The sequence below is a fragment of the Phascolarctos cinereus genome, unplaced genomic scaffold, assembly GCF_003287225.1.
Source record: "Phascolarctos cinereus isolate Bilbo 61053 unplaced genomic scaffold, phaCin_HiC Scaffold_1;HRSCAF=81, whole genome shotgun sequence".
Classification (NCBI taxonomy): Eukaryota; Metazoa; Chordata; class Mammalia; order Diprotodontia; family Phascolarctidae; genus Phascolarctos; species Phascolarctos cinereus.
Window position 1 is genome coordinate 192,610,290 of NW_027555514.1, and position 26,191 is coordinate 192,636,480.

A 26,191-nucleotide genomic window follows, 5' to 3' on the forward strand; every position below is an offset into this window, starting at 1 on the left:
TCTACATCTTCCTTCTTTGGGGATGGGAAGGGAGGTTCTCACTCTCTTCTAATTTCTTTGCTTCTCAAGTCTCTTTGGTATAGAGAAATCCCCTTGTCAATGCAGGTTAGCACCTTCTCTGCAACTTATATTCTTAGAGATTTATCTCAAACACAGCAGAGTTAAGTGACTTACTTACCAGAGGTCACTCAGCTAATGTGTCAGATCATCTTGGCTCCAATACCAGCTCTCTAACCACTAAGCCACATTGCTCCTCCAAACTCAGTAGTCTATTTTTTGATTGATGATGGATCATTATTTTCTTTGGGCTGCTCTGTCTCCTTGCATCACCTTTACCTTTTGGCTTTCACTTTTAATTTTGATTAAGAGTATCAATAATTTCTGACATACTTTCATTTTCTAGAGCCTATGCCATGTTTCTCTTTCATTGCCTTTAACTGGGCAATAAAGCATTCAAGTTTTCTGTTGTGTGTGCCAGCTAAATATTGATGTAGAGTTCTGATATCTTCATGCTGATATCCTATCTTTTTTTAAATTTAATTTTATTTTAAATTCGGAAGCATTTATTTACTCTTTATCACTGAGCTGAGGATATCGTTGACAAGAAAGCAGTATGAAGTGCTTGACTAAAAGTGGTAAGATTTATTTTTAATTTTGTTATAATGTAATATAGGCACACTGCACAGTGGATAGAGCATGGCCTGGAGCCAAGAAGATCTGAGTTCAAATATGGCCTTAGATTCTTGCTGGCTGTATGATCCTGGTCAAATAATTTAACTTCTGTTTGCCTCAGTTTCCTCAACTGAAAAATGGAAATAATAACAGCACCTACCTCACAGAGGTCACATGAGATAATTTTTGTAAAGTGTTTAGCTCAGTGTCCAGAGCTTAATAAATGCTTGTTTTCTTCCCTCCTTTCTTCCTATTCAGCTCTCGTCTTTTTTCAGAAATGCTTAAAAACTCTATTGCACTTAAGATCCATTATTCCCCTATAAGATTATACTCAGCTTTTTAAGGTTTGTTATTCTTGGTACCTATCTCATTTGCCTTTTGGAATGTTGCTCCTCTAGTCATTCTTAGAAGCTGCTAGGTTTTGTGTGATCCTGATCCTTGGAACTTGAACTGCTTCTTTCTTGATGTTTGTAGTAATTTCTTCTTTATCATGGGAACTCTGAATTTTGGCAATGACATTCCTGGGACTTATCCTTTTTCAAGACAAAGGGTTAAGGAGACAAGAAGTTACAATGGTATGTGGAAAGGATGCTGAGACTTAGAAGATCTGGTTATGGTTCTGCTATTGATTAGTTGTGAGTCCTTGACCAAATCATCTCCTTTCTTTGGGCCTCAGTTTCCTCATCTGTAAAGTGTTGGGATTAAACCATATGGTCTTCCAGGTTCCATCCAGTTTAACATTCTAAAAGTCTATGAAACAACAGCTACTCATTTCAAGATTAAGGTTCCAATCCTTTTCCTGGAAAACCACATCTTCTCTCATATTTGGGAAGCTCGCCTTACCTTTACATAGTAGGAGATGTGACCTGGAAGGGCTATGAATCTTTCTAGATCTTTCTCATTTCCTTGTCTTAGCTGAGAGCCAATCACATCCCTGTCATTTGCCAATTACCTGACACATGAGTCACTATTATGACTGGGTTCTGGACAGGAGTTGAGAGAGGGTAAGGAATCAGCACAACATATACTGATTCTGTAGAGCAATTTGGAACTATAGCCATAGGGCTATAAAACCATGCACAGCTTTTGACCAAGCAGCACCACTGCTAGTTCTATATCCCAAAGAGATAAAAAAGGAAAAGGACCCACGTGTACAAAAATATTTATAGTAGCTCTTTTAGAGATGGCAAAGAATTGGAAATTGAAGGAGAATGGCTGAACAAATTGTTGTACATGATTGTGATGAAATACTGTTGTGTTATAAGAAATGACAGGCAGGATGCTTTCAGAAAAACCTGGAAAGACTTATATGAATTGATGCAAAGTGAAATGAGCAGAACCAGGAGGACATTACATGCAATAACAACAATATGATATAATGATCAACAGTGAATGACTTAGCTATTCTTAGCAATACAATGATCCAAGACAATTCTGAAGGACTTACGATGAAAAATGCTACTCCTCTTCAGACAAAGAACTGATGGAGTCTGAATGAAGATCAAAGCACACTTTCTCTTTACTTAACTTTTTTGTCTGTGTTTTCTTTCACAATATGACTAACACGGAAATATGCTGTGCATGACTGCACATGTATAATCACTTGCCTTTTCAATGGGGGGGGAGAAAATTTGGAACTCAAAAAAATTTTTGAATGAATGTCAAAAATTGTTCCTATATGTAATTGGGGGGGGAAATTTTAACTTTTTAAAAAAGGGAATCACCGCAACAAAGAAAAAAGTTCAGTGAGGGGTCAAGGGATAAGCTCAAGTCAAGGAGAGAAATATCTAAGCAATTCTTCAGCAGGTAAAGAGTGACAAAATCCAAGGATATTTTGACCTTCAGGGCACTAGTATCGAGCGGCATCTCATGAGAGATCCTAGATCAGAAAGTCACAGAAAGCAGTCCTGGTCTGCTCTGCGGCAACCCATTTAAAATGATCCCAAGCAGAGGAAAAACAAAGGTTCTAAAACTAGTGGAGGAAAAAAGGATAGAATTTTCAGTTCCAACTGGGAGATGAAGAACTAATAGATGTAACAATTTCAGCAGGTAGTAGATAAAAATCAATCTTGCATGAGGAGCAAATGTAATTGAAAGACTTCACAATGTACCATTCTTTTTTGGTGAAGGATGCTCACCAATTATTTGCCAGTTCTAATCAAAATAGGACAAAAACTTACAAGGGTCTTATAACATAGCAAGAGAGATTTAAGTTAGGCATAAGGAAGAACTTCCCATCTGTCAAGACTGTCAAATATTAGGAACTGGCAACTGAAGGATCTATGGACTTTCTATTCCTAGAACTCTTTAAGACTAAGCCAGGCAGCACTCCTAAAGAGATCAAAGAAAGGGGAAAAGCTATTATGTGTACAAAAACAATTAAAGCAACTCTTTTTGTGGTGGCAAAGAATTGGAACCTAAGGGAGTCTGCATCAACCTGGGAATGGCTGAGCAACTTATAGCATTTGAATATAACAGAAAACTATTATACTATGGGAAATGATAAAGAGGATCATTTCAAAGAAACCTGGGAAGATTTGTAGGACTGATGATGCTGAGTGAAGTGAGCAAAGCCAGGAAAATAATTTACACTATAAACAATAACAACAGTTTTATAAAAAACAAATAAGACTTAAGAACTCTGATCAACCATTATTCCAAAGGACCAATAATGAAGAGGTCTATCTACATCCTGACAGAGAGATGATGGATCCAAGATGTAGAATGAGACACAATTTTGGACATAGCTAATATGGAAGTCTTTTATTTGACTATGCAATTTTATAAAGCACTTAGCCAGGGCACATATAGTAGTCACTATATAAATACTGATTCCCTTCTCCTTTCCCTTCCCTTTCAATCAATTCCTATTTTTAATAAATTCTTCTCAATTCATAGAGTCATAGGTTTAGAATTGGACAGAATTTTGTAAACTATCCAGCACAATCTCTTCATTTTACATATAAGGAAACTGAGGTTTGGAGTGTCATTACAGCTAAGTAGCACAGTGGATAGAGCACTTGACAAGGAGTCAGGAAGACTTGAGTTCAAATCTGGCCTCAGACACTAGCTATATAACCCTGAGAAACTCACTTAAACCTCCATTTGCATCAGTTTCCTCAGCTGTAAAAAAAAAAATAATAATAATAACAATAATAATGGCACCTGCCTCCCAAGGATGTTGTGAGGATAAAATGAGATAATATTGGTAAAGCACTATATAAATGCTAGCTATTATTGTGACTTGCCCAAGTTACACAGGTCATAAGTAAGAGGTGAGACACAAACTCGGCTTTTCTCCCAGCCATTCCCACAGCCGCAACCATAGCTCATCACCACTTCTCACCTGTCCAAACCATGGTCTCTGCCTCTACTTGCTCCTCTCTCCAATCCGTCCTCCATGTAGCTTCCAGAGTAACTTTCCTAATGGATAGCTCTGCCCAGAACTCATTGATGGCACCCCTTAGCCTGCCAAGTAGTCATCTAGCTTGCCTATCACTGACGACCCTCTACAACCTGTTGCTTCGGTACATTGCCAGTGTCCTGTCCTACTGATTCCCATGCATAACTACTATTCTATCTGAGGTAGACTATTCAATGCTTCAGAACACTGAATGATGAATCTGCTATTTAATTCCTGTGTGACATTGGGGAAGTCTTTGGGCCTCGGTGTAATCTGCTGAAAATGATAAGATTGGATAAGATCCTTTAGGGTACCTCTCCCCCTTTGATCCTATGATAATTCTATGCTTTATGTGTTTCTACTTCCATACCTTTGCTAATGCTTTTCCTTTCTAATGGAATATCCCAGCCTCACTTTGTCCTCACTCCATCTCCATATGTCCCCTAGAAGCATTGGTATTATAATAGAGAGAGTTTTCAGTCTGGGACAATGGAAGGAGCTCTGGACCTAGATCCAAAAATGGTGTTCAGCCCTTTTTCCAGTCATGCCCCATTTTGAGTTTTCTTGGCAAAGATACTGGAATGGTTTGCCATTTTCTTTTGTACAGATGAGGAAACTGAGGCAAACTTAAGTGACTTAGCCAGGCTCACACAATTAGTGTCTGAGACCAGATTTGAACTCAGGTCTTCCTGACTCCAGGCCTGATGCTCCTAGATATGCCACCTAGCTGCCCCAGATCCAAGGAACCTGCATTTCTATCTTGGTTCTACTGCCTACTACTATCAAGTCACGACTTCTCCCTGGCCTCCTTTTCCTAATCTGTAAAATGGAAGGGGTGAAATAGATGACTGTTAAGGCCTGTTTTGGTTTTAAATTCTATACCTCTTCTTGGAATCCAAAGATCTGAGGCAGAGCCAAATTCCTTTGCCTCCCAGGTCTCCTCCTGGGAGGAATAGGAACTTCTCTGGCCTCTTAGAGAACTTAGAGGCTGTGCTGAGGGCAGCCCCACAGGTGACTTAGTGTTCCATCAGCATAAATTAAACAGAATGGCCTTGGCCTTTCTTGGCCTCCACTGAGTAGTGTTACAAATGGATGTGTCCCAGCATGTCTGGTCAAAACATAGGCTTAATTATAATAAAGGTTAATGCACCAAAAACATTAATAGCATGATGAAAATAGCAATTAAGGGTGTGAATAAGGGCAAATATTTTCCTAGCCCAGCAATAAGACAAAAAATTACTTCGCACATTACTGACAGCTGAACAGGAGGTCACTGGTGGTTTTAAACCTCCAAAGAAACCAGCCGATCCCTATCTTTTCCTATTATAGTAAACCAGTAAAGAAAAAAAATGGTGGCAGGTAGGGATAAGAAGAGAAAGGAGGGGAAAGACTTAATCATTGTCTTCAAATATTGTAACTTAAGAGTTTTGAAAAATTTGGAGTAAGGTTTTAAAATCTCTGTAAATTTCTTTGATTCAAGTTGGTTAGAATGTCCTTGGATACACCTGGGTGAGTTTACCCACTTCAGTGTAACCAAGTGAGAAGATTTTTCTAGGGCCTGTCTCAGATGATGGAAGTACAGCTCTGGGTAGTACAATCCACTGAATCTGGAGATGAAAGACCCAGGTTCAAATTCTGGCTCTGCTACTTACTTTGTGTAATCTTGGGCAAAGTCCGTCAACCAATCTGGAGTGGGGCGGGGAGGAGGATGGACTAAATGACTTGAAAGGTCCCTTCCACTCTAAATCCATGATCCTTTAAGGCTGTATTCTCCACTAGGCAGCATGCCAAATTGGAGAGATTAATTGGATTTAGAAATAAAAGACCCATATTTGAAACCTGATTCTGCTACTTAATACCTGCGTGATGTTAGGAAAGTCTGTGATTCAGTTTCCGCAACTCTTAAAATAAGGGAGTTGAACTAGATAATCTCCAAGGGCCCTGCCATCCCTAAAATCCTATAATGGTGCCTGGGCTAGTTCCTCAGGTAATCAGTCCAGAAAGATGCTGACCTTTCATCTTTAAGCTGCTGAGGTCTGTTACTGCTGAGTCACCAGAGATATCACAGAGAGTCTTGGTAATCTGTTGGTGTCTTTTTATTCCTTTGTTGAGTGACAAAAGCTATCGGTTTTAAGTCGTTGTTTAAAATTTTTAATTATGACATATACATTTTTGTTCATTGATTTATAGTTAGTTTTGTTTTAATATAGATGACAGAATCATAGATTTTGAGCTAGAATGGACCTTCCCTCACTTTATAAATGAATGCCCAAAGTCAGGTAGGAAATAGCAAAGCCAGGATCAAAACTCATGTCTTCTGATGTCAATCCAGTGTTCTTTGTACTGGCTTCACTGTTTACCTGTTTAAATAGAGGAGCCTCATCACAGTTTGGAAGAGAGCCAAGTTTTTCCAAGACTATGCCAATGGAATTCAAGCTCTAGAAGGTTCTACCAGGCTTTGAATATAGTCCCAGGGAAGGCTTGGGTGTCTATTGTCCAAGGACCAGCCTTGCTACAACTGGAGAGGCCTACTACCAGAGGACTGGCTACCAAGTGATTCATTTTGAAAGCCTCTGTAACTCATGACATGCATCTATGAAGGAAAGGCAGGCATCGGGCCTGCACATATGGAGAGAACAGCTAAGTAGGGAAGTTCCATATTGCGAAGGCTAGCACTATTTAGTAAAAGGACATAAAGCTTAGATATAAAAGTTCTGCATTTGGGTCTCAGTTCTATCACTTAGTATCATTTAGGTAATTCATTCACCTGCTCAAAGCCTAGATTTCCTCACCTGTAAAATTGTGATAATGATATTTGTACTACTTCCCTCACAGAACTGTTGTATAGCTCAAATGTGATAAGGTGTGTGAAGTACTATATAAATGGGAGTTGTTAGTATCAATCAAAATGATTTGCATTGTGGGAGGGCTTTTTTTTTTCTGAAACATAATCTTTTTTTTTTAAACTCCCCTCCTCCCACTGAAGCAAACCTGTGATTTCATTGCTGTAGAGAATTTCCAGTGGGAAAGATTCCTCTTCCCTCTACCAGTACAGACCTGGAACTAACGATCTTAAATTGTGGTCTCTTAACTTTGGGGGGGCATCATAGACCCTTTTGGCAATCCAGTGAAGCCTGAGGTCTATGGATAATGCTTTTAAACAATTAATTAGAATCAGAAGATTACAAAAGAAATGAAATATATTGAAATACACTTACCACTATATTAAGAAAAATTCACAGACTCCCCAAAATGTATCCACAGATCTACTGGGTCTGTTAAGAGCCCTTGTCTTAGAGAATTATCTGGGGCACTGAGAAATTAAGTGATTGGTCAAGGGTCACAAAGCTAGGGTGAGTCAGCAATGGTGCTTGAACTTTCTTTTTTATTTATTTAATTTATTATTATTATTATTATTATTATTATTATTATTATTATTATTATTATTATTATTATTTTGGCTAGGCAATGGGGTTCAGCGACTTGCCTGGGGTCACACAGTTAGTTAAGTGTTATGTGTCTGATGCCGGATTTGAACTCAGGTCCTCCTGAATTCAGGGCTGGTGCTTTATCCACTGCGCCACCTAGCTGCCCCCAGTGTTTGAGCTTTCATGACTCTCAGGTCAGCTAGCCCTCCACTGTACCATGATGCCTTTCACACTGGATGTAATCCAAAGAAAATACTAGTTCCCACTAATCTGAGAAAGAAGTAACTAAGTCATCTGAGTCGTGCATTTCTAAGACACTGACTACTCATCCTTAAGGCCAGAAGAGGCCCTATCACCATTTTTGTTTTTTGTTTTTTTCTCTCAAGTATCTCTGAGAAGTCTTCAAATTCTCCTGTTTGTTCATTTGTTCTGTTTTAAGAAGGAAATAGGAGATCTGAAAGAGACTAGGATGTAACATCTGTAGTTCAGCAATAAGAAGGATTAGAAGGATTGGTTTCAGGGGGATGCTGACCAGTTCTTTTCTACCTCCAGAGAGGCCTGAACCAGAGAAAATAGGTTTTATTTATGCCAAGATTTATTTAGCATGGATATGAAGATGAGAGTAAGAAATGTTTATTTCCTATCAAAATTCTAGAATGAGAATAAATTCTAGAACTGATTAAGTTATAATTTAAATAATAATTTTTAAATAACTTAAAAAGGAAGTGATCACTATAAACTGATGGAGTTTATCAAGAACAAATAGATACAAGTTGTACTAAATGATTCCAGGAGTCTCTTTGACTTTGAGATGCTGTGAGGGCTACCAGGGAAAAGTATAGGATTTCTCTGCCTGGAGACTTTTAACAAAAATAATAACAATAATAATAATAATTCCTCTCTACCTGGACTGGATTGAGAGACAGGGGCATTATAGTACCTATTTCAGCGTTCCCCTGTTTGGGGAATCTTTGAACTCTTTCCCCTCCAGGAAGCAGAAATATTCTCTTTACTTGATGTAATGTCTATCTATTGACAATCCACATGTGACTCAACAGATATTCTCAAGGACAAGCATAACTCTCCAGAGATGCAGGCAGCAGTGTGGTATAGTAAACAAAACCACTGGTCTGGGAGTGAAGAGACTTGGTGGTAGATCACAGTTTAATGACACAGTAGCTTTGTGACCTTAGACACTTTACCTATCCTGGCCTCAGTTTCCTCACTGGGACTTGATGAACTCTAATACTGATACCCCACTCCCCCAGCCATCTTTAGCACTCTTTGGTTCTGGTTGTTCCAAGTGCCTCTAATATGACTCTAGTTTAGAGAGACCTTGGTAAACCTAACTTAATTCCTACCATTGACCCTCTAATAGAATCTGAGAATGTCAGTGTTGGTCAGATCCTCAAAGACCACATAATCCAACCAATGCTTAAGCATGAATCCCCCCTGCAATATCCCTAACATCTTGTCATCCAACCTTTATTTGAAGACCTCCAGATAGGGGAGCGCTGGAGCCATCTTCTACTGCTCTCAAGAGCTGATTTGCTAAATTTTCAGTGTAAGTATCTGTACCTCAGAAATCAAGCAATGCTACAAATTAGGGCTCGATATATTGTTGATTGTCTAGACTTAAGAAAGTGAGTGATAAAATATAAATAATGCAGATTACACTTACAAGTGTATTATTGCTACTTTTTTCCTCCTAGAGTGCCAGTTATTAAACATTTACCAGCTGCATTCAGGAATGAGGAGCTCACTATCCCTCTCCCTCCCTCTCCAGGAAACACACTGCACTTTTGGACTCTTAGAATTACTGGGATGTTCTTCAATGCATCAAGCTGCAGCTTCCTTCAATTGTGCACAGTTCTATCCTCTGAGACCAAATAGAACAAGTAGAATCCCTCTTCCACATGACTTTCTTTCCTCCCCTTCTCCCTCCCCCAGAAGCCCCAAGGCCCACTACACCATCATGGAGTATAATTCTCAACAGACTGGAGAAAGAAATTCTGTTCACTCCTTCTTTGACAGAAATGCTTCCTGGCTCATCAGTCACTAACAGCAAGGGAGTCTGGAAACATATTGAATATTACAATGCTAGAGCAGCTATAACCCAAGGAACTCAAACCATGGCACACCCTTTTGTTATAACTGAGAGGCTGGGCACAAAGTCAGCATAAAATAAATACTGGTCAATTTTTGAGGCATTGGGCTATAGTGCTAGATTTGGAATCAGAAAGATGAAGATTAAATTCAATCTCTGCTACTGTGTGATGCCTGGCAAATCAATTCAACTCTCTAAGGCTCAGTTCTCTGAGATGTAAAGTGAAGGGGTGGGCAAGGTCTTCTCTAAACTCTTTTTTACCTCAAGGTCTTATAATTCTAAAGGGCCAAGAATGATCCACTATAATTTATAGAGTTGGGGCTAACTTGAGGATTTAAGAAACTGGGGTCATTTGGAGAGGTGAGCTCTGAACATGTTTCTTTTCTTTTTCTAACCAGATGGCTGACTCAAGGCCCAGCCCTGAGGTCTTGCTCTTAGAATCAAACTCCCTTTCCAAGATAGCAGAGCTGGATCTCTGAGACAATTCTAGCCCAATCAGGACATTTATGAGTTACCAGACCTTTATTAAACAGGCATTGGTCACCACTTGCTTTGGGTCGACAATGTCCACCAGGGGTTCTCTCATGGCGACGTCCCGGATACAGGTCATGTCAAAGCCGTACACGTTCTCCCACCCTGTTGGAGCAGAGAGAGGCATCAGAGGTCAGGTAGGCTGGCAGCAGGGCTGGGAACTTGGTTTAGTTTTCCTGACTAGCCAGACAAGTGAGCAGAATATATGCTGCTACTACAAGTGATGCAGAGAGGGGATGGAGTTTCCTCATTCAGTCAGTAGCCAACAAGCATATATTAAGCACCTACTATGTTACAGGTGCTGTGCTAAGCCCTGTGGATATAAAGAAAAGGGAAAAGGGTCCCTATTTTCAAGGAGCTCACTGACTAATTGGGGAGAAATCATGCTAACAAGTATGTGCAAACAAGATACATTCAGGGTAAATTGAGGATGGTCTCAGATGAAAGGAACTAAGGATTAAGGACTGGGAAAGGCTTCTGGCATAAGTTAGGATTCTAGCTGAGACTTGAAGGAAGACAGGGAAGATGGGAGAAGGGGGTGGAACATTCTAGGCATGGAGAACAACCAATAAACATGCTCAGTTGGGAGATGGAGTGCCATGTTCGAGGAACAGGAAGGAGGCCAGAATCACTTGAACCTAGAGTACCTGGAGAGCAGTAAGGTATAAGAAGACAGGAAAGATAAGAAGGGGCCAAGTGATGAAGGGCTTTAAAAGTCAAAGCAAGTGGATAGAGCACTGGCCCTGAAGTCAGGAAGACCTGAGTTCAAATCCAGTCTCAGACCAAACACTTGACACGTATTAGCAGTGTGACCCTGGCAAGTCACTTAACCTCACTTGCTTAAAAAAAAAAAAGGTCAAGGCAGTGCTTCAACCTAGACCTTCTACTCCAGCTGGGTGTGGTTTCCTCAACATTCCCCTTGTATACCCTGATCACAGAGGATTCGTGGTATGCTAGAAAGAGAGCAGCTCTTGGAACCAAATCAACTGGGTCCTAATGCAGGCTCCAACATTGTGTGACCACATATAAATCACTTTCCTCAACTACAAAATGGGAGTAATTATAGTAACTCTATAGGATTCTTGTAAAGAAAAGCTCTTATAAGTCTTGAGATGCTATAAAAATGAGTGTAAGAAAAGTCACTTTACCTGTAGGACTTCAAGTCCTTTATTTGAAAAATGGATAATGATGCCAGATCTCACAGAGTTGTGAGGATGAAATAAACAAATGAACAAAATTGATGGATGTATATTTATAAGGCACTATAAGAATGTAAGGAATAATTGTTATTCCTACCTCCAAACCTTTGCTTATGCTGTTCCCCTTACCTAAATTCCCACTCTCACTCCCTTCATTCTTTCTAAATCCTATACATACTTCAAAGCCTACATGCTCCATGGGGCCTTTCTCAACTTCTATGGGCAAGGGATTTTTTTTTATTCAAATCAACAAAATACATAAAGTACCTGTTGTGTATAAAGCATTATGTTAGAATTCTATTGATACAAAGTAGTCCTTGCCCTCCCAGAGCTTGCATTCTATCGGGAAGGGGAGATAAAATGTACAATTTAGAGGCACCTGTACAACAGTAAATAAACCCAATATAATTTAAGGACAGCGACTGAAGGAGACAACAACAGAGTCTTGGAAAAAGCTTCATGGCATTTGAGTTGAGCCTTAAATTAAGGTAAAGAATCTGAGAAATAGATTCCAAGCCTGAGGGATAGCCTGTACTAAGAAAAATAGAAGATGGAATGCCAAGGAACAGCTATTAGGTTGACTGCAGTAAAGGAATAACATGAAATAAATCTGGAAAGAGGTTGGAACCAGATTGGGGGATGGGGTGGAAGCTTTGAATGCTGGACAAAGGAGTTTGATTTTTTCTCCTAAATGGAACTGAAAATTTTTGGCCAAGGGAGCAATTTGGTCTGATCTGTACCTTAGGAAGATTATTCTGGAAGCTGGGTAGGGCATACATTGGAGAACAGGTGAACCAGAAGGAAGGAAGAAGACTACATCGGAAAGAGGCTAATGCAATGCCATGATCAATCAAACTAGCATGCAGTTGTTGAACACTCACTATGTTATGGTTACAGTTCTAGGCTCTTGAGTCAAAAACAGTAGCAAAACTCCCTGCCACCAAGGCATTTGCATTCTAAAGGGAAAGATGTGTGTGTATCTAAGTATATACAAAACACATTTAATGCAGATACAAGTTAACATTGAAGAGGAAGCCATCAGCAAACATGGTGACCAGGAGAGGCTTCATGAAAAAGGAGTCACTTAGCTGAGCTTTGATTATTAGGCTTCCAAAAGGTAGAGATAAGAAGAGAGAGCATTCCAGGCATGGGGAATGTGCACAGAGACGGGAGTGACTTAAGTCAAGGAAATAGTTAGGAGGGTACTCCAATAGTTTAGGACAGACATGATGAGGATTTAAACTAGGATGTGAGTACGAGGCAGCTAGGTAGCAAAGTGAATAGAATGCCAAGCCTGGAGTCAAGAAAACCCATCTTTTTGAGTTCAAATCTGGCCTCAGACACTTACTAGCTGTGTGACCTTGGGCAAGTCACTTAACCCTGTTTGCCTCAGTTTCCTTATCTGCAAATGAGCTACAGTAGGAAATGGCAAATCATTCCAGTATCTTAGCCAAGAAAATCCCAAACGGGTTCACTAAGAATCAGACACTACTGAACAACAACGAATTCAGAGAAGGAGTTATATACTAATGATATTATAGAAACAGACATGACAAGATATAGCAACTGGATTTGTGGGGTGAGTGAGAGTGAGAAATCAAGGGTAACACTAAGGTTGCAAACCTGGGTGACTCAAAGAATAGTAGTGCCCTTGACAGTAATAGGACAGTTTTGAAGAGGGGTGGGTTTCAGGGAACAGTGACATTTTGGACATGTTAAGTTTGAGATATCCACATCTAATTCAAAATATCCAATTGGGTATATAGGACTGTACCACAGAAGAGAGATGGGCCTGGATATATAGATCTAGGAATCATTCGTGTGGAGGTAATGAACCCACTAGGGCTGATAAGTTCACCAAGAGGAAGAATATAAAGAGGAAAGAGGACAGAAGGGGAAAGGAGGCAGCCCAGGACAGAGTCTTAGTGTACACTCAAAGTTAGTCGTCATGACACGGGTGATGATCCAGCAAAGGAAACAAGTAGGAGCAGTCAGATAGGAAGAGAAATAACAGAGAACAGTGTTACAGGAAGAGAAATAACAGAGAACAGTGTTGCAGAAATCCAGAGAGGAGAGAGTATTCAAAAGACTGGGGTAAGGCGTGGGGGGAGGGAAGGGCTCGTCAATTAAGGAGGTGTTAACAGTTTGCTTTGCTTCAGTGAGCACCTAGTTGAGATCAGATTATATAAATTTCTAATGGAGCCAATCAGAATAGTTTCATGTCTCCCTTCAGCTTTATACAGCATCATGGGACTACCAGCAGAGGAGACAGATGGTGAAAGCAAGCAAGACACAGAGTTTGCTAAGGTGCGAACAAGGTTAAGATAAAGAAGCAAGGGATTCCAGCGTAGAGGATACAGCTGAGTGTTATTGGTTCACTAAGATGAAAAGTAGGTTTAGGGAGAGGTGGAATGAGAGAGACTCTGATCAAGACAAGGAATTTCAGAGTTCTTGCTTGATCATGGACACTAGTGGGTGATGGTAGGATTAAGGTGAGACTATCCTCTGTAGTTAGGGCAGGTTGGAGGAAGAAGTCATGAAGACTGGGTATACTGAGGAACCGGAAGGTTGGAGTATTTCAGGGAACATCCACATGTATGTCTAAATTTCCTAACATCAGGGCAGGAGGTAGGGTAGAGAGGAAGACTGTGAGCCAGGGATTGAAAAGGGAAGGAGAATGTCTTGGGGTCAGTAGATAACAGCTTCTGGGATCTATATTTAGTTAGTGTGAACCTCAGAGGAGGAGGGGTTGATGAATGATAGCAATAGTGGAACAATCTGAAAACAGCAATGGCGAGATGAGATCACTAAGAGATAATACATAGAGAAGAAGGACCCAGGATAGAGTTTTTAGTGGTGCCCATGTGAAAGGTATAGGAGGATAGAAGCAGATCCAGTAAGAGAGACTGAGAAGTGGTTGTGTATGTAGAAAGGGAACCTGGAAAGAACAAACAAAGATGCCAAATAAGGAGAGGGTATCCGGAAGGAGGGGTTGATTGAATCCAAAAAAGCCGTACAGAGGTCAAATAGGAGGAAGACAGAGAAAATCAAACTCAGAAGGTATGAAGTCAGTGGTAAGCTTGAGAGAGAAGTTTTATTTGATTGGTGGGTCCAGAAGTCAGATTGCAAGAGGTTGGGAAGTGAGTAGTGGGAGGTGAAGAAGTGAAAACAGCAAGCTTAGATGACTGTTTTTGAGTTTGGCAATGAAAGGAAGAAACAATGTAATATGACAGTTTGAAGGAATGATAGGCCCGAGTGAAGGTTATTTTAAGGGTGAAGGAGTCCTGAAATATTTTCAGGCAGCAGATGACAGTGGGTAAAGAACTGGCAGATAAGGAGAAATTGAAGGGAAGGGGGTGTGTGTGTGAGAGAGAGAGAGACAGAGACAGAGAGAGATGGAGAGAGAGAGAGAGAGAGAGAGAGAGAGAGAGAGAGAGAGACAGAGACAGAGAGAGATGGAGAGAGAAGAAGTGATTGAAGGGGAAGGTCCCAAAGAAGACAGGAGGGTATGGGGTCAGGGGTATAAGGGTACAAGAGAGCTTGCCCTAGACAAGAAGGAACACTTCCGTCTGAGGCTAAAACAAAGTAAAGAGAATGGGCATCAATCTAGAAGGACTTTGAGATGTAAATTAGGAAAGAAAAGAGAGCTCACAGTGAAGTAGGAGGCAGTCTTCTTAAAGTGAGGGTGAAGGAAATAGTGTAGGGAACTTAAGAGAAGAACAGGTATAGAAAATCAAAGGAAGGAAATGTAATAGAAAGGATTGCCATGTAACAGTGACAGCCCAGCTTAGATTAAGTAAATGAATTTAGAGTGGACCTATTTGGCACGGTTGTGTGAATTCCTCTCCATCCACATTCAGCTGTCTTGGTAAGGATGAGTTCTGACAAAGTGTGAGCAGCAGTTGGAACCAAGGAATTCAAGGGTAGAGAACAAGATAAGAGTTGAACTGGTCAGCAGTGGGGTCAAGACTGAAAAGAAGAAAGTAGGGCAAGGGGGCAGTGATTGGAAGAAGAGAGAGAAGTGGAGGAATGAGAGTAAAATATGAGGGCAAAGGTTTAATGTTAGCCAAAGTTTCACTTTCTTCCTGAAGCCTTTCCCAGTCTCCCCAACTGCTAGTCCCATCCTTCTATTGATTGTATCCAACGTATCCTGTATGTATCTTGTTTGTACATAACTTTTGGCACATTGTCTCCCACTTTAGGCTGTGGCAAAAACTACGTACGGACAAGATACATACAGGATACATTTGCCTTTCTTGGCATCCCCCGTATGTAGCACAGTGCCGGCACGTACAGTGGGCACTTAATAAATGCTGGTTGTCTAATTTACTAACTGAATGTGACAGAAGAAGACATGGAAGATTATAAGGACATGAGGAGGTTATAATCTAAGAATCTAAGGAATTTCCAAACTCTGGGTAGTGGAGGGAGCACAATTATAGATGTTCTAAAGCATGATGAGGTTATGGGTAGCCATGGTGAAGTAGAGGTCATGGGATCTGAGTGGATCAATGAACTAAGAAGCCAGAGGTTTCCAGGGAATGCTATTAATTATTTATTAATATGAATTATTAATATATTGAATCCCTAGGTCACATTCTTTTCCATCTTCTCCAGCAAAAATTTCCCCTAGGATCCACCACCTCTGTCCCCACCAGTTTTCAATTTCTCCCTACTACTAGTTCTTTCCCTGTTGCCTACAGACACACCCAAGTCTACCCCATCCTTTAAAAAGAATTTCTTTTTAGATCCTACCAGACGCTCTATTTATTGTCCTTATATCTCTCCTCCACTTCTCAGTTAAACCCCTAGAAAAACGTGTCAGTTCTTACTGCCTCCACTTCCTTTTCTCTCACTCTTATTTATTCGGCAATCTGGCTACCAACCTCGTAACTGAATCTCTTAATTCCCAAATCTAATGGCTTTTTATCAACATATATTTATGTATGCATGTTGCCTCCTCTCCCTATATCAGAAATTCTCCCAAGCATCTCCAAGATCCTTTCAAGAGACATCTATGAGGCCAAAACTATTTTAATAATAATATTAAAATGTTTTCATTTCTAATACAGTAAATATAGACAGCTGTAACCCACATAAACCAAAGTTCTTTGGGGTCCTCGATAATTTTTAAGAGTGTAAAGAGGCCAAAAAGTTTATATATATTATAGATTATATATTACCTTAGATTATATATTACCTCAATGGTAAAAAACCTTTTACTTTTGTCTTTCATCACCTAGCACAATGTCTGGTACATTTGTTGTAGTTCATTTGTGTCTGATTCTTTGTGACCCCAATTGGGGTTTCTTGGCAGAGTACTGAAGTGATTTACTATTTCCTTCCTCTAGCTCGTTTTACAGATGAGAAAACTGAAGCAAACAGGGTTAAGTGACTTGCCCAGGGTCACATAGCTAGCATTTGAGGCTCAATTTGAACTCAGGTCTTCTTGACTCCGGGCTGGGACCTCTGTATCTATTGTGTTCACCTAGCTACCTATCTGGATCATAGAAGATGCTTAATAGATGCTTGTTGATTGACTATTGGTTGACTGAAGTCCCCAAACATTAAGGGAAGTATTGGATAGGTGAAGTAAATGATGGGATCTGAATTGGGTGATATGGAGAGAGAAAGTGAAGCTCAAAGGAGTAATAGTGGCAAATGAAGGTCCAGCAGTGGCACTGGGAAGTTAGGGTCATAGAATTAGTGGAAGAAGAAATCTTAGATACCATCTAATCCAATTCCTTCATTTTACAGATGAGGAAACTGTGAAGCAGGGGGTTTTGCCCAGATCACATAGGTAGTGAGTGGCAGAGTCTGAATTTAAACCTAGACTGGGATCTAAATAACTCTAAAGCCGTCATTCTGTATCAAAACAAAATGTATCAATAAAATGAAAAAAATGGATGAATCATTTAATTTCTATTTTTCAAATGGTTTTCAACAGTCAAGTGAGCCAATATGCTAAAATACATCGATGAAATCCACATCTTTTCCCCTTGTGATAAAAATGTATGCCTACTCCTCCTTCTGGCCTAGAATGTTGGAAGGCATGAGAAAAATCCCCCTTAACTGAAGAGGGAAGCCAGCGCCTTTCAGAGGAAACCAAGGAAGAAGTTAGCCTAGAGTGAAGTGGGGTTTATTAACAAAAGAATGAGGGTTTCAGAAGGCACAAGCCAGAATTTGGTAATGACTAGGTAAGGATAGGACTGAGTTGGAGGGGGACGAAAAAGTGTGGAAGGATATCAGTAGAATGAAGTTTTCATCTGGACAGATGATGACTTTGAATTTTGCAGATTAGAAAATAGAATGTAGAGGCTTGTTAGCCACAAGATGGGGGAAGCATCGATTAACTAGAGGCCCCACTCCCCAGGGTTAGTATCTAGGGAGACGGAACCACCAGATATCCTTTCTTCAAACATCAGAGAGATAGGGATAGAGCCAGGAGGGAAATTAGGCCAGACATCTGCTTTGATAAATTAATTCATGAGGTCCCCAGGGGCCTGACTGAACTCAGATTTGATAGAGTTTCTTTGCCTCATCCTAAAATGATAGGAAATGGATCACACATATAAGATATTCCACACATGGAGCATGCATTTGGCTTCTGGTCCAATCTGATAACTGATATCTTAGTTCTCTACTACTCTCAGAAGTCACTAATAACCACTAGTTCCAATGACCTTTTTAAAGTCTTGATTCTCCTTGACCTTTCTGTGACCCAACCCTGTGGGCCAATCCCTCCTTACCTCTTTCTAGATACTGCCTTATCCATAAGATTTTGTAAAACCTTTCTACCTGTTAGTCAAAAGGATCAATCTCCTTTGCAGGCTCCTGAACTATTTCCCATTTCCTATCTGTGAATGTCTCCTTTGGTTGTGTCATATGCCCTCCATCCTCTTCCCTCTCTATTTTCTCTCTTGGTGATCTCATCAGATCCCATACTCTCTATGCATACGACTCCCAAATCTACATATCCAGACTCTTTCTTCTGAGCTCCAATGCTGAATATCCAACTTCCTGCTTGACATCACCACATGGATATCCCATGGGTATCTCAAACTCAATGTGCCCCGAACAGAACTCATTATCAGACCCCAACCTACTCCCAATCTCCCTATTTCTGTTAAAGGTATCAACATTTTCCTAGTCACCTAGGTTTGCCATTTTAGTCATTCTCAACTCTTCATAATATCTTATTGTCCCTGTGGCCAATTAGGTGACATCTTTTCTTTTTTTAATTTTTGAAGATTGTGTCTTCTTACCTCACCCAGGCTAGAAGTATAGGGGCTGCTAATGGGCTGATTCCATTCAGAACTTCAACCTGCTCCATTTTTCACCTGGATCAGTTTGTCCCTTCCCAGACAATATGGTGGCAACCTGCTCCCAAAGGCTCACCATATTAATATCAAAGTCAGTGTGGAAATGCAATCAGCATAGTCCACTCCAGTTCAGAACTCACAAGCTCAAGAGATCTGTCAGGCTCAGGCTTCATGGTAACTAAGATTACAAGCATGGGCCACCATGCCTATCCAGGTGCAAGTCTTACCTGGTCTAATACCTCAATATCTCTTACAGTTTTTCCCTTCTGTCTACTCATATCACAAGCACATTCATTCAGACCTCATTATCTCTCACCTGGATTATTGCGATAACTTTTTCATCAGTCTCCCTACATTCAACCTTTCCTTTTTCCAATCCATCCTCCACACAGCTGCCAAACTGGCATGAGTCTGACCATATCATAGCTCAAGAAGCTTCAGTAACTTCACGTCATCCTTAAGATCAAATATAAACTCCTGAGTTTGGCATTTAAATCCCATCACAATCTTTCCAAGCTGATTAGACATTATTCCACTTTATGATACTACTACCAAAATATCCTACTATATTCCATCACATATATTTGCTATATTCTATATACTATATTCTGTCATTCCTCTCTAAGCTTGTGCACAGACTATGTATTCCCTTCTCTTCTCTGCCTCTAGAAACCTGTTGGTCCCTTCTAGTCTTCTCGCACCATACGCTCCCCAGATACTCTGCAATGCAGAGCGGAGTGGGTGATTATATTTATTATATTTATGCTAAATATATTTTGTTTGTACATAATTGTTTGCTTGTTTTTCCCCCCCTTAGATTGTGAGCTCCTTGAGAGCACAGACTCTCTTTTGCCTTATCCTCAGCACTTAGCACAAATCCTGGTACACAGTAGGCACTTAATAAATGCTTATTAAGTTATTGGTTAACTAACTGTGTGATCTGAGTTTCAATTTCCTTATCTTTAAAATGAGGATATTGGATTAACATGACATGTAAAATGCTTTTTTGTTGTTGTTTTTGAGTCATTTTTCAGTCCCATTCAACTCTTCATGACCCCATTTGGGGTTTTTTTTGGCAAAGTAACTGGACTGGTTTGCCATTTCCCACTCCAGCTCATTTTATAGATGAGGAAACCGAGGCAAACAGGGTTAAGTGGTTTCCTCAGGGTCACACAGCTAGTAAGTGTCTGAGGCCCACATTTGAACTCATGAAAAAGAGTCTTCCTGACCCCAGGACTGGCACTCTATCCACTGTACCACCTCGCTGCCCCTTACAGACCTAAATATATTCACTTATGTAAAACCAAATACAAATTGTAGTCTTGTATTAAAAGCCCTTTACTACTTGTCTCCAACTTATTTTCTTTTTTTCATTAATTATTTCATGAACAATTATTTCCATAAGCTTTTGAGTTTAAAATTTTTCTCCCCCTCCCTCCCCACCACCCTCCCCAAGATGGCACACAATCTGATATAAGCTATACATATACATTCCTATTAAACATATTTTCACATTAGTGATGTTACAAGTAAGAATTAGAACCAATAGGAAGAACCACCAGAAAGAGGAAACAAAACACAACAGAAGAAAAAACAATAGCAAATAGTATGCTTCAATCTGCATTCAAACTCCATAGTTCTTTCTTTGGATGCGGATAGCATTTTCCATCTCCAAACTATTTTCCAGCCTTATCATCTACACTTCATACATTCTTCAGTCAGGCCAGACTCTCCATACCTTTGCATAGGCTGTTTTCCAACATAGGCTGGAATCCAGCCTCTCCTCACTCTTGTCTCTTGGAATCTCCAGCTTCCTTTGATGCTCAGCCTATGTTAACTCCTATATAAGGTTTCTTCTGATCCCCACCAAAATTAACTTGTGTGTATTTTAATACACTTATTTTGCATATTCTAGTATGCATATGTGTTGTCTCCCCTGATAGAATGTAAGCTCCTTAAGTGCAGGGACTCATTAATTTTTTTTTTATCTTGCCATAGTGTCTCACATGTGGAAGTCATTGACCATCCCTAGCACCTAGCTCAGAACCTGGCACATATTAGACTTCATAAATGCTTGCTGATTAGGGGCAGCTAGGTGGCGCAGTGGATAGAGCACTGGCCCTGAAGTCAGGAGTACCTGAGTTCAAATCTGGCCTCCGATGAAATACTTGACACCTACTAGCTGTGTGACCCTGGGCAAGTCACTTAACCCCAATTGCCTAAAAAAAAAAAGAAAAAAGAAAGATAAATGCTTCCTGATTGATTAATTGACCTACATAGGGTTTCACAGTTTAAAACACACTTTCACGTTCGAGCATCACAATAACCCAGTGGGGTATACAGGAGAAATATTATTACCCCTACAGACAGATATAGTGTCATAGGGGATAGACAATTGGCAAGGTCTCAGCTTAAGCCTCTCCTCTGACATATACTGTGTGATACTGATCAGTGTCCCCAGGCAACTCTCCAAGTTATGAGATTCAGAGAAGGTGCTAATCTATGCTAGGAAAGGAAGTTTCATTATTCATCCATATAACCAAGAACCTGTTCCATCCCATCTTACAGATTTCAGACAGATTTTAGAGTCAAAGGACATGGGCTCAATTCCCAGTTCTTCCACTTACTACCTGTGTGATCTTAGGCACATTATTTCACCTCTCTTGCCTCAGTTTTCTCAACTGTCAAATGAGAGGTTGGACAAGATGACCTCTGATGTTCCTTCCAATTTTTCTTTCTTTTATCTTTCTTTCTTTCTTTCTTTCTTTCTTTCTTTCTTTCTTTTCTTTCTTTCTTTCTTTCTCTTTTTTCTTTCTTTTTTCCTTTCTCTCTCTCTTTCTTTTTCTTTGTTTCTTCCTTTCTTTATTTCTTCTTTCTTTCTCTTTTTTCTTCCTTTTTTCCTTTCTCTCTCTCTTTTTTCTTTGTTTCTTCCTTTCTTTATTTCTTCTTTCTTTCTTTCTTTCTTCTTTCTTTCTTTCTTTCTTTCTTTCTTTCTCTTCCTCCTCCTCCTTTTCTTCTTCTTTCTCTTCTGCTTCCTCATCTTCCTCTTCCTCCTTCCTTCCTTCTTTCTTTCCTTCTTTCTTTTTCTTTCCTTCCTTCCTTCCTTTTCTTCCTTTTCTTTCTCTTTCTTCTTTCTTTCTTTCTTTCTTTCTTTCTTTCTTTCTTTCTTTCTTTCTTTTTTCTTCTTCTTCTTCTTCTTCTTCTTCTTCTCTTTTTCCTTCTCCTCCTCCTCCTTCTTCCTAGCACTTATGTAGCTCCTACTATGTGCCAGGCACTATGCTAAGCTCTTTACAAGCTCTTTCATTTGCTCCTAACAACAACACAGGGAGATAGGTGCTATTATTATCCTTATTTTACAGTTGAAGAAACTGAGGCAAACAGAGGTTAAGCAATTTGCCCAAGATCATACTATTTGTAAATATTAGAGGCTAGATTTGAACCCAAGTCTTCCAGACTCCAGACCCAGTGGATAGACCTATCCACTGTGTTACCTAGGTGCCTCTTGCATCTCAAGAAGAAGAAAAAAGCCCAAAGACATGTGAAACCAAGAAACCCTACTGACTCCCTGCCTTGCTTTTCTACTCCAACCTTACATGGAGCTTCCAAGTCTTTTTTTTCTAGGTCTAAATGGACAGAACTAGTCATACAAGCATGAGAGGAATCTGAGTTCCCAATATCACAGAATTTCTAAGACTTCCAGTAGATATCTGCTTTCAGACCACATAGGGCCCTGGGCCACAAGTAGGAAAGAAATGAGGGGAGAGTAGGGCACAAGTTTGTTTATAGTCTGGCACAGGGTATGCCTTGTCAACAGAATTTTTTTAGAAGGGAAGGAAAAGAATGGGGAATAACCAGATGTGTGCAATACTGTCAAAAGCCTTTGGTGCTCAGCAGGTTGATTGAGATACCATACAGAAAAGAGACTACGATCCATTGAGCAGGCTGGTTGAGCTGGAGTCAGCTTTATTTTAAAATTGGGGGTGAAGTACAAGAGCAAAGCAGAGCCTGACAGAGGTTCCCAGCCTCCTTGATTGCCATGAAGGTCCATTCTCTACGCTGGTCAGAAGCAGGAAGATAGATTGCTGTCATATGGCCCATTTTTCCGTGGTTGATATTTTCATAATACATATGTATATCACTAATCTCTTAACATCCCTTATTCTCCCCAGATCCCTTTTTCTCCTAATTAGCAGTTTCCCTGTCAGCTCAACTTCTGAGGAAGGGAACTGAAATGTCTTGTTCTACCATCCCACCCCCTTAATTTAAATTTTAAAAAAAAAGCTTTCCTTAGCTGAGACTTGTGCCCATGAAATTTGTTTATCAACCCTCCCTTAACAAATTTAGCAACTTCTGATACAGCCTTACATCACATAAATCTCCATGGATGACAGAAACTAGTTTTTCAAAAAGTTTTTATCTGAATCATCATCTCCTCTGTGATTTCATGTTGTTACACAGGTGCAAATCCCAGCCAGTCTACACCTCATTCTGTCACTCTTACTTAGGTCTTTTCATATATCCTCCATAAAGGATCCACCCATCATGCAGAAGACATTCATTTAGGGTTTGGGGTCATGAAGGGGATGACAGCTTTTTGTCAGCTTCTTTTTCTTTGTTCTTGGTATGACCTGATGTCCTTTCCAACTGCACATTTCCTACACATTATTATTGTTGTTGTTGGAGGCAATTGGTGTTAAGTGATTTGCCCAGGGTCATGCAGCTAGTAAGAGTCTGAAGCTGGATTTTTTTTTATTATTTATTATTTTAAAAATATTATTGCTGTTTTATTGTATTATTATTTATTTGGTTAAATATTTCCCAGTTACATTTTTTGGGGTTAGGCAATGGGGTTAAGTGACTTGCCCAGGGTCACACAGCTAATAAGTATTATGTGTCTGAGGCCGGATTTGAGCTCGGGTCCTCCTGAATCCAGGGCCAGTGCTCTATTCACTGCGCTACCTAGCTGCCCCCTGAAGCTGGATTTGAACTCAGGTCCTCTTGACTCCAGGGCTGGTGCTCTATCTATTGCATCATCTAGCTGCCCCCTTACATGTCTTTTTATGCCATGTCTTGCCTGCAGGTCAATCATTGCAAACATACTACAGCTTGTATTCACCTACTACGAGTACTTTGTATTCAGAGATGTGATGGATCCAGTTCATAGTGGCTCAGAAGAGTTAAGCTTTCAGAGTGAGCATTTACAGCAAATCAGCAAATAGGTACTTAATACAAAAAAAAATACTTATACTTAGGTACTTATACAAAAATACACTTGCTCATGCTTTTGATTAGATACTTATGCAAAAAATACTTATATTTAGGTACTAATATAAATAATTAGCAAATCTATAAATCAGAGTTTGAGTTATTGTTTTGTTAATTGTCTAGTTAAAGAAAATGTTAATAATGTGGAATAAACTTTAAAGTGTGTCATGTGTACTTTTTCTTCAGAGAGCCAGTTGTTAAACATTTATCAGTACACCCCTGCTTGTATGGGTCCTTTGCCAATGAATGTTAAATATAATTTTCAATACTTCAAGGATCTTTTATTTCATTTTTGTCTTCATGAGTGGTTGTGGCTAAAAAAAATCATCTCCTTATAGTCAACCCTCTGGTGATGAACTTTTCTAGACTTGGTTGGGTTGGTTCTTAGAAAACAGACACAGTTGGCAGTCCCACGCCTGAAGCTTTGCCAGCTGGGTGGGAGCTGCTGGGGCTTGTGCTTTGCCACCATAGCCTTTGAGAGCCCAAAGTCGTCCCCATGCCATGTGGAGGTGTCACAGGAGGACTTGAGTAGAGGTACGTTTTCAAAATAGCAATTAAAGAGAAAACACAACTGATTTTTGTAGCAGAGATTCCTGGGATGAGGATACTGTGTGGAAAAGCTAATTCAGGAAAGCTCATTTAAATTGGTTTTTATAAGTGGTGCAAATGGCAAAAAGAAGAGATTGAATGAGCCACATGGTCCATGACCCTGTGGTGCTACCTGGAAGGTAGCAACTTCCTCCTGACTCTGGCCTGTCTAAATTGAAGCCAAGTATGGCTTCTCTTCACCCATCAACCTATACATGAACTGACTGACATATTACATTTTAAATACATTGGCAGTTCCCTTTAGCACAATCGTCTCTAATGTGTGAGTAAGATCCAGCTCAGATGTCCCTTCCTCAATGAACCTAGATCAGATCACCCTCCATCATCTGATCTCTTAGCGCTCTGTACTTCTTTTAGGTATTTATATGAATTTCCTATGTATCATGTATCTTGCTTCCTTTGTTTTTTTCTTAAACTTCAAAAAAATTTTTAATTTAAAAATTACTAATATGGACATGTTTTGCATGACTACACTTGTATAACATAATCACATTACTTACTGACTCGGGGAGGGCAGAGGAGAGGAAGGGGTAGAATTTGGAACTCAAAACTTTAAAAAAAAGAATGTAAAAAATTGTTTTTATGTGTAATTGGGGGAAAATAAAATATTTAAGTGACAAAAAATTTTAATTTATAGAATAAAATAAGCGTTTCCATAACAGTATAATTTTTAAAAAGATGATTGTACATGAAACTACAAATCTATTATGTATGACTTGTTATTCCTTTTAAATATATAACATATATATATAATAAAGACACTTTAATAAAGACATGTATACATATAGATATATAATAAAGATACTTTAAAATGTACATTTCTTTTTTTTTTTAATTTTTTTTCCCCCTTCCCCCTTCACCCTAGAGGTGGCTACCATTAGACACAAAGTATATATCTGCTTAGGTGTTGCCTTCCTCCACTAGATTGTAAGCTCTGTAAGTTGCCTCTTTTTGTAGCCCCAGCACTTAGAACAGTGCTTCGCACATAGTAGGTGCTTAATAAATGGTTATTGATTATAATTTGTATTATAGTCATTTGTGTCTGCCATATTATTTAGCTCCACCCCAGGCTAGATTGTATGCTGCTTGAGGTCTGGGACCCTGCCTGATTTCTCTTTGGATCAAATCCTGACCCACACTGCACCTTGCATATAACCAGCATAATACAGTGTTTATGAACTGAAATGTATTAGATTGAATTTGCCTTGAAACCCATTGCAAGTGATCTATCACAATATTATATGCTTAATGTGGGCATGTACTCAGTAAATATTTGATGCTGAATGAACAAAGCATCAAAATGATTGTCTTACAGAGCTAATTATTACCTGTGTGACCTTGGGCAAGTCTCTTTATTTCAATTTTCTCTTCCATAAAAAGAGTGGACTGAATTAGGAAAAACCTTTAAGGTTTTTCTAGTTCTATGATCCTATGAAGTCACTGACCCCAGCAGTTCTCCTGCTCCCTATAGTTGCCTTTCACCAGAAGGCATCCTGTGGTAAAGGGTAAGAATAATGGATTTGGAATCAAAAGACCTAGGTTCGAATTCCAGCCCCAACATCTATAAACTAAGAGTGGGCAACCAAAAAGCCCTTTAGTGAGCTCCTCATACCAACACTGTGAAGCAAGTAGGGTAAGTATCCCCATTTCACAGA

General features: G+C 39.6%; 1 protein-coding gene across 1 annotated transcript in view; it reads right to left on the reverse strand.

Moving 5' to 3' along the window:
* Positions 1–26,191, reverse strand: part of PRMT8 (protein arginine methyltransferase 8) — a 161,807-nt gene that overhangs the window by 21,206 nt on the left and 114,410 nt on the right. The window contains exon 7 of the mRNA XM_021001647.1: positions 10,131–10,246. Within this exon, the coding sequence (XP_020857306.1) occupies positions 10,131–10,246 (116 nt within the window). The remainder of the gene's footprint in view (positions 1–10,130; positions 10,247–26,191) is intronic.